Genomic DNA, 9,163 nt, shown 5'->3' with positions numbered 1-9,163 from the left:
TGCCCATCGCTGGGATATCTCCCATTGGGAGGCACAGCATTGCCCATTGCTGGGATATCTCCCATTGGGAGGCCCAGCACTGCCCATTGCTGGGATATCTCCCATTGGGAGGCACAGCACTGCCCATCGCTGGGATATCTCCCATTGGGAGGCACAGCATCATCCACTGTTGGGATATCTCCCCTTGGGAGGCACAGCACTGCCCATCGCTGGGATATCTCCCATTGGGAGGCCCAGCATTGCCCATTGCTGGGATATCTCCCATTGGGAGGCCCAGCATCACCAACAGGCTGCCTCACCACGAGGGATGGATCCACCCCAACCACAAGGCTCAACAAAACCCCACTTTGTGGCCCCTTTTCTCACCTCTGAGGCTCAATGCAAGGAGTTTCTCACCCCATGTGCCGCCTGGAACCAGGCATGGGACGTCCTCCTGCAGCCACGTGGGCTCCAAGGCTATCAGCTTCCACCCCACACCGCGTCACACGTGGCTTTTCCCAGGAGGTTCAAGGTCCACCCAGCGCTCCGAACAAAACAATCCTCACCGGGGCAATCGCACCCGGGTTCATGCAAACCGCGCCGCGAGCAAGGCGCTGTTTAAAAAGCAGCCCTGGGTTCTCATTAACCAGGGCCCTAACACGGCTTTAATCTGCACTTCCTTCCACCCAGACAGCTCAGCGTGGAGTCAGCACCACCCCTCCCACACCGTGCACAGATCTTCATTTTCTCAACGCTGAGCTGCGATCAAAGCAACGCACGGCACTGCCTTAACCCCAACCTGAGCTGCAGCCCAGAGGTGCCCCGGTTTGAACTCCCCTTTTTAAGGCTTTAAGCAAGATTTTGATCTCGAGGATTTTTCCAGGCTGAAGCAACAGGAGATGAAGATTCTCAAAACATTTGTGTTTTTTTCCGTTCAGCTGCCGCCATTCCTCCAATTCTTTCTGCAAAAGCACTCCAAGGTTTGTTTTTTTGACTCAGAGCAGCTTCGCTTTGAACCCTCCTGTGGGGAGCTGATGGGAAACAAGTCCCGGAGCTAAATCCTCAGCTTGAGAGCTCTGAGATGGTTCCCAGGGTGATGGGAACAGGTTCTCATGGCTGGTTTTGCACCTATCTAGTCAAGAAGAATTTTCACAGACCAAAAGAGGTCATAGGTTTGGGTACAGCTTGCAGAAAACCAAGTTTTTGCAAGGGTTGATCTGTCCTAGGCGGTCTACAGCCAAGCTGCTGGCACCCATGCAATGACCAAGACTTGGAGAATGGGTCTGACCAGAACAGTGGCTTCACTGAAGCACTGAAACACAAAAATTGCTGCATCTCCTCTCATGCGACCCATCTCGACCAACCTGAGCCATCAATAGCTCCAGGTTGCCTTGGGGTTGCGTCCTTCCCACCAGCACTTTGAGCAGATCTCCACCATGCTGGGGATGCTGGGTTCAACAGGCACAGTGAGATGCCCACAGCCCTCAGCCATCCCCTTTCCACAGCATCCCACTGAGCCATCATCCTTAATTAAAGGAAGCAAAATGTCGGGCCATCTTCAGAGAGAAGGGGATTCCCAGGAGGAATTTCGGCCTCTCATCAGGACAGTTTGTCAGCATCACAGGGAGGGAGGACAAACCCACCTCTCACACCACGGTCATTTCAGCACACAGCAAGGAGAAAGTTCAAACAAGCAGCTCTGGCACCTTCAGCCCACTTGCACAACAGGTCATGGAGCAAATTCTTCCTGAGGTGTTGCATCAGAGGACATGGTATAGACAGACAGATCAATCTGGGACACCTGCATGGCTGCAGGGAATGGGCAGCCTCACATCCTATAAGAAGGGCTGAGGGATGGTGCCTCCACGATGGGGATGCAACCAGCACCACGTCGATGAGGAGCAACTCAGAGCCTTCCCCCCACGGAAGGAGGAAGCAGGCACAGGTCCCAGATAAATTTGGCGTCAAGAGTTAAGAGGAGAAATCAGATCATTCATCTCCCAGGGGCCTGAAGGGACAGCATCCTTCAGCAGAAATGGGAAGCACCGAGCTCAGCCAGCCCAGCACGGCGGCGCATGCAGTGTTTGCAAAGAGAGCGTGCCAAAGAACACAGACTGCTAGGTGAGGGCAAAATTCCTCCAAAAGTTTGCTCAGGTTTAACAAAAACAAAAAACCAACAAAACACAACACACCACACACACGCTCTTCTTTCTCCTCCCACCCCCTCCACTAGAGCTGATGCCTTTCAAGTGCAATACTAAACACATCTCTGGCTAGAAAGCCTCCAGCACATCAACCTCTTGCAAAAGCCACTTGAGACAGTGCTTCTTGGAGCCCCTCTGCTGAAGCAGCTCCTTCCCAGCCTCAGCTCGGTCGTTCACCTCTGTGTGCATTCACAGCTGGAGGAAGGGGTTACGGCCTCTGCTCTGCACATCCCGAGAGGAGGAGGGAGACCGCCTGTGTTTATTTGTTGTCCGTGCAGAATTCCTGCATTCCTTCCCTTGTTTACTCATCTGCTCGCAGGATGTGCTCGGACCCCAAAGGGCTTTTGGGGCACTGTGTTCCCCCCAAGCCCGGAGCTCATTGCTGGAACAGGATGAGCACAAGGGGAGGAAACGAGAAGCCAGCAGATGAGATGTTGTAGAAGTGCTTTCATGCCCTCTCCGTGGAAGCCTTATTCCACACCACAATACCAAAGCACAACTCATGCCCCAGATTGCTCAGCTTAGCCATGACTTGGCTTCACCATGGAGCGGCAAGGAGACCTTGCTTCAGCCCCAGGAGAACGCAGCTGGCTCCTCACATCCCTTTGCAAAGGGCACCAAGAACCGACATTCAATCTGGAGCAAAAGCAACGTGAATCAACCTTGTTTGGCCGCAGCACTTCTGGCAACAAGGCCAACACCACGCACCGCCCCAAAGGCAACGAGTTGGACCCAATGACCTTTAAGGGTCCCTTCCAACCCAACGATTCTACAGTTCAACAAGAACAAGCACAGCCAATCCACGTGGCCACCAGCAGCACCGTGACCCATCGTTTGAGGGCTGCAGCAGAGCCTCACCTTCCACGCAGTGCTCCACCTCCTCCAGGTTGCGCAGCGTGATCCGCATCAGGCTGGAGTTGAGCATCAGCTCGTTGCGGTGGGCAGGCCACATGTACTGTGGGGCAGGGTTGACAAAGAAAATCCGTGTGTCCCCGGTTGACACTTGGTTGTCACAGATTAAGGGGTCCCCGAAGCCACCGATGACCACTTTGTTCCCACCATCCAGGAGGATCTCGTGGGTGACGATGTCTTTGCCTTTCAGGTAACGCCACACTCTCACCTTGAAGAAGAGGGAGAAAGAGCATTTGAGATCTTGCCCTGGGACTGCTGGCACCTTCTGGGTTGGTTTTTACCACGCCACCGTGGGATGCTCAGGAACAATTCAGGCTGGCTGAATCTTCCAGCAGAGCCAATGTCATCAACACGTGGATAAGGCTAAAGCACATCTTACTTCTGCCCAAATCACACCCAGCTCCCCAACCCATCGCCCTTTCCATCACCCAATGGCTCCCTTATGGATTCTCCAGCTCCCTTCCACTTTCCCCACCCGCAATGCAAACACACCCCAGGACCCCAGCACAAAGGACACCATGGGCTGGCCCCTTCCCTTCCCTTAGGGCTGGCTGTATCAATACCGTTCCCTTATCAGGGCTCCAGATAAGCTGCTGCTTCCCAGCAAACCCTTGAGGGTCATCACAGACAACCACTGAGATTGGAAAACACTACTAAGATCAAACAGTCCAACCCACCCCACCGTACCCACTGACCCTCCAGTGCCACATCTCCACATCTCTTGAACACCTCCAGGGACAGTAACTCCACCCCACCCCCAGACAGCCTGCACCGATGCCTGACCACTCTTTCTGATAAGAAATACTTCTTAATATCCAACCTGAACCTCCCCTGCTGCATCTTGAGGCCATTAAAGCCCTCACCCATAGGGAGCAGCATAAGGAATGCCCGAGTGTTTCCCTTGCAGGAGCAGAAACCTGCAATTTTGAGCAGGAAGACGTTGATCTAACAACCAAGAGATGTGTCCTCATTCATTCCCAATGGGTAGGAAAGCCTCAGGTGCTCTAACAGCCACCACCTCCCCTCCATGCATCCCTGGGGCCCCACATTCCCCAGCTGCCCAGAGAGCACTTCAAGCCCAGCACGGCATGCCAGACACGGGGCAGGGGAGGCGCTGAGTGCTAAAGAGACTCTCCAGCCTCTTCAGAGGAGACACGCAGGTATGCACTTGAGAGCAACTGCAGAAAGAAGGCGAGGAGCAGAAGGGTTGCTGCATTGCACACCTCCAAGGAACCCATGCAGGGACAACTGCAGTGATGGCACCCCGGGTGATGCAGGGTGCTGGAAGCACAGCTTTCCTGCAGGCTTGCAAGCCACCTTCTCCCCTCCTGCCTGCCCGTAGCAGCTCGGCTCCCCGTGGTTGCTCTTCGCCCCACAGTCAAGTCAAGACACCTTCCTCCCAGCCCCACCTCCTCTTCCTCCGCAGCAGCCGCGGGGCACGCTCAGGCTGCAACAAGGCGAGGTGCAGAAAGAAGCAGCCGGGGCGAAAACCCGGGGAACACGAAGGAAACAAAAAGGGAAAGAAAGGAAAAAAGAAAAGAGAGGCAGGCGGAGAGCGCGCCCCGAGGCTCCTGCGTGCAGCCGGGAGCTTTCGCAGCCAGGTCTATGGGGAAGAAGGGCTGAAGCCGAGCCCCTCTTGCGAAGCAGATGGTAATTGGAGTTAATTAGCGAGGTTGTTGTAGTCAGAGCTCGCAGAGCCAGGCTGCAGCGTTCGCAAGCAACATCAGAGTCCACCAGCTCTCTCCGCACCCTCATCCTCTGTAATAAATGGATGTGAAGGCACCAAAGCCCGAGTGATTACCTGTAGGGCATCCCATTCATCATCACACGCAATTAAGACCTTGTTATACCGGTGACTCACTGGCTACATCAAGGATGGGGGAAGAAAAGGGAGAGAGAAGAGAGGAGGCTGGAGCCGGGTTCCAGAAGGTCCCTTCCCTGTGGCAGGCTGCTCATTCTTTCACCGAAGAGCACATAAAACAGTGGATTAAGGCTGTTTTACGAGACTCCTGGCAGCTGCAGGGAGGTGGAGTGAGAACAGGGAAGACTTTATTCAGGCAGATCTTTGCACAAGTGTGTTTTGAGCGTGGTTCAGAACCAGGGAGTCAAAGGATTTTCCAATTTGCCACGGGGTCCATCCCCCAGCAGGGCATGGGACCGCCTGCACAGGCAAGTGCAAGGTGAGAAATGCCAGCTAAGGGCTCCTAGGGAAGATAGGAAGGTGAGAAGTGCCCTTGGAAGAGAGCTTCCAGTCCTGGGTCGAAAGCAGAAAGGTCCACTGTGGGTCTCAGCAGCTTTCTGCAGGAGCTAACAGAGCACTGAGGCTGCCAACCCCATCCGCATCCCTCCATCCTCCCCCAAAAGACAAGCTCCATTGTTCCAAACAGGATCCACATCCTCCCCAGCACTTCCACTTATAGCAGGTGGAGGACCCGTGCTCACCCCATAAATGGGAGCAAACTTCACAGACATCACATCAAAGGCTGCAAGTGAGTGGCTGCAGCGAGGAGCAAAGCTCTGCTGCCATGCCAAGCCCATCCCTGGGTGAAGGGGCACATTAGCGAGCTTCAGCTGGAGGAAGAGGAGACTAACAGAACTCCTAATTATTAATCTCCTCTGCTAGCAACTGAATGGCTGGTAGCTATTTTGGGGTGTTTATCTAACATTAGCCTCACATTTCTCCTCCGAGTTGTAATGTGCTTATCTTCATATATCAAAGGCTTCAGCTGGGAGGGTTTAGAGTTTAACTAGGAAGAACAAGGCACTAATGCAGCCTGACGGGGCTGTGCCTGCTGCTCACAGACCACCCAGCCCCAGTGGGATCCCAGCGCACGCCTGGCCCTCGTGTTTCCCGTGCAGATAAAGGAGAACCTGACAGCAGATAGCTGTGGTATTTGGAGGCAATCTGAGGGTCTGAAGAGCAGTCAGCAGCGTGACATCCTCCCCAGGCACACCGCTTGGTGAGATGGCCATTTATCCATTCGCCAGCTCCTCGTGCCACCCCGAATCCCATTTCAGAGCACTTGTAAGGAAAAGCTTCGTGAGCACGCCATTAAAACACGACACGGGGATGAGCAACGCCGTCGCTAAGTGAGGAACCACTGCTTTAAGGAAATCACCAACGTCACAGCGCGACCGGCAGAGCGCTGCCACCGCGATGGGATGGGCACCTTCACAGATGGCAGGAGGCTTTTCTCCTTTCAGTTTCTTTTTCAGGAAAGGCGTTTGGGGCTGAGCTCCAGCCTTCGGGCACTGCTGTGACCCCAACAAAACCCTAGGCTTAGCCTTGGGTTAACAGCACGGAGCTCAGCAGCATCCTGCAGGAAGATGGGCACACAACCTCTGCCCATGCTGAGTGCTGGGTTTCCCCATGCAGCCCCCACCTGCCTTCTGCTTTTCCCCCATAAAGCAGAGCAAGAGCACAGACAGAACAATCTCCCCACACCCAGACCAAGCCCGGATTTCACACCAGACAGACACCTTGCTGGAGAGCAGGAGGAGGAGAGCAACCTCTCAGCTGAGCAACTCCTGCCTCCATGCATGGCAGCCCAGCATCAGGTGGCTGCAGCCAGCCGGCCATATGCGCCCCAAGCTGCTCACAGCAGCTTATTCATTTTCCACGTAGCACCCAGGATGTGCCAGACACTTTGCAAACATACGGTCCTGGGGGGGGGGGGGGGGAAGGTTGTGAGCTAATTTACAGGAATACAGATTGTCCCCTGCAGCAGAGTGGCAAGGGGCAGAGCCGTGCAAGCAAAGCAGCGAGCAGCAGCAGGCACCAGCTGGACAGAGAGAAGCTTTTAAACTAGTTTCTAAAGACGAGAGGTCCTCCAGAATAAAGGCTAATTCCGTGTTTTGAAGTTAACCCAGCCCGGAGCTCTCCCAGCAGCTGGGCATCGCCCCAAAGCTCCCCATAGGGTTGGCTGCGGGGTGGAACCGCAGCACGTTTTAGGATGGCAAAAAGGGAAAGGGAGGTGAGAGCAAAACCACGCAGCACAGCGCCAAGTCCTGCCCGGGGAAGGGTTAAACCACGCAGCACGTTTTCTGACAGGCAGGCGGATGGTATTTCAGGTTGTTCAGTACTTCATCGACTCTCGGCTTGGAGGGGGGCGGTGGAAAAACCATAGCCAGAGGCCAGAGCCGTGGTTAAACAATAGCTGGAGCCGGAGGAACTCGGGATGCTGCAGCAGCAGCCGGGGAGCCGAGTTCCCAACGCCGGCACCTTCCCGCAGCACGAAGCTGGGAATGGGCTCCGCATCGCTGAACTGAGGGAAATGCCCATAAAAAGCAACCCTGAGTGATTCCCCTCGAAACAGCTGGCGGGGCCGCGCCGGGGCGAGCCTCCCGCAGTCTAAAAATACCTAATTACACCCCAAAGCTCTCATTTAGACAATAAAAACCACATGCTCCCGCACGCGAACGAGCCCAAAGTTTTCCCCCGAGCTTCGTCGGAGGGGTTTGGGGGGGGAGGACGACGGACAAACCTCCTCCACCACACGACCCCCCACCCCGCAAAACCCCTCACCTTGCACGAGTAGGTGTGGTGCACGGGATCCACGTTCATGATTTCCTCCACCGTTCCTGTAAGCACCACGTTGGCCTCCTCCTCCCGGCGTTGCAGCTCCCGTTCGGGGCAGTTCGCCCACCCTCCCAGGGCCAATCCCAGCGCCAAACCTAACGCCAGGATCGCGGCCGCCCCCGACCCCCCCATCGCCCGCAGCCCCCCGAGTCCCCGCTGCACAAAGCGGGTCGGGCCGAGCGCGGAGAGAAGGGCTACTTTTGTTCCAGGAGGTGAAAAGGAGGAAAGAAAGAGAGAGAGAGAGAGAGGGAGGCGGGGAGGAAAATCCCGAGAGGAGGAGGAGGAGGTGGAGAAGAAGGAGGAGATATCTCTCCCTCTCTCTCTCTCTCCCTCTCCCCCCCCCCCTCCGAAGCAGCGATCGGGAAGAAACGCTGTGTCCCCTGCCTTGCCCCTGTAAGAAAGCCCGGAGATTTGCATGCAATCTGAATTGCTGATAAGGGAGGCAGAAGGGGGGTAGGGGAGCAGAGCGGAGCGGGGGGGAGCTGCCGCTGTGGGGCCGGGAGCTGCGCGCACGCCCTCCCCCGGCCCGGGGGCTCACGGCAGGTTAATGGCTAACCGGCCCGGCACGGAGGGGGGGGGGCTGGGAAAGGTGCACGGAACCGGATCTGTCCTGGGAGGGTGCTGGGAGCAGCCTATGGAAGCTGCCCGCTCCTCCAGGCTCTCCCCACGGCACCGGCCCCCCCCCCCCCCACCCCCCCCCCCCCCCCCCCCCCCTTCCTCCCCATTCCCATCCAGCCCCCACAATGGCAGGCAGCGCTGTCCGGTGGAGGGGAGGGGGGCCACCGTGCCGCGCTTTGCCCCAGCAGCACTGTGACCCTCTGCCCTGCCCTCCCCCGGGGACCGCGGGGCAACCTTCCCAGATGTCGCCTGCAATTACGGCAAATATAAAATGAAAAGTTAAGTGGCACCGAGGGAGGGATATTGTTTCCCCCCTCCATAAATTAGCCGTCCCCTGGGGCATTTTACACGCCTGTTTTCCTTGCTGGACCTAAACAAGCGGTGTCCGTGAGTCCTGCAGGTGAAGTTTAACCGTGGTGCAGGGTTTGCATCCCGCACCATAGGGCTGTGCAAGCGACCAACCCTCCTCTGCATCCCCCGAGTGCTGCGAGTGCTGCTCCCTCAGCCCTGCAGTCTGTGTGTGTGCCAATCCTTTATCTCCTCTGGACCATGAGCACAAATTCGCTGAAGATAGGAACAAATGAATCACATTGAGCATTCAGAGCGCCGTCCAAGCCTACCAAAATACCAGAGGTCCCATAAATCTGTCTGAGTGCGGCACAAAAGTGGTTTTATAGGGTCTGTTGGGTCCGTCTCAAACCGTGCTCCTCAGAGCTGCCTTCAGCCCCAACTTCTTGGCTTCTGCTAAATCCCTCCAGCTCTTCTCCTGCTCCCAAACCTCAGCTTCCGTCCCGTAAACCAACACCTCAACACCCAAGAAAGGCCGCCCCTTGATCGTGACTTTGGGGATGCAATTATCCAAAGGAAGCGG

The 9,163-nt window shown here is 56.1% G+C and overlaps 1 protein-coding gene across 2 annotated transcripts in view; it reads right to left on the bottom strand.

Moving 5' to 3' along the window:
* Positions 1–8,114, bottom strand: part of AGRN (agrin) — a 63,972-nt gene extending 55,858 nt beyond the window's left edge. The window contains exons 1-2 of one of the 2 annotated variants that reach the window (XM_042883000.1): positions 7,621–8,114; positions 3,042–3,303 (exon numbers count right to left, since the gene is read on the bottom strand). In XM_042883000.1, coding sequence (XP_042738934.1) covers positions 3,042–3,303; positions 7,621–8,091 — 733 coding nt within the window. In that variant the 5' untranslated portion in view covers positions 8,092–8,114. The remainder of the gene's footprint in view (positions 1–3,041; positions 3,304–7,620) is intronic. The other variant, XM_042883001.1, reaches the window with a different exon arrangement.
* Positions 8,115–9,163: the final 1,049 nt, after the last annotated feature.

The sequence above is a fragment of the Lagopus leucura genome, unplaced genomic scaffold, assembly GCF_019238085.1.
Source record: "Lagopus leucura isolate 7727_CA_CO unplaced genomic scaffold, USGS_WTPT01 Super-Scaffold_100037, whole genome shotgun sequence".
NCBI lineage: Eukaryota > Metazoa > Chordata > Aves > Galliformes > Phasianidae > Lagopus > Lagopus leucura.
The sequence above is the reverse complement of the archived record's forward strand: the minus strand, read 5'-3'. Positions and strand labels throughout refer to the sequence as shown.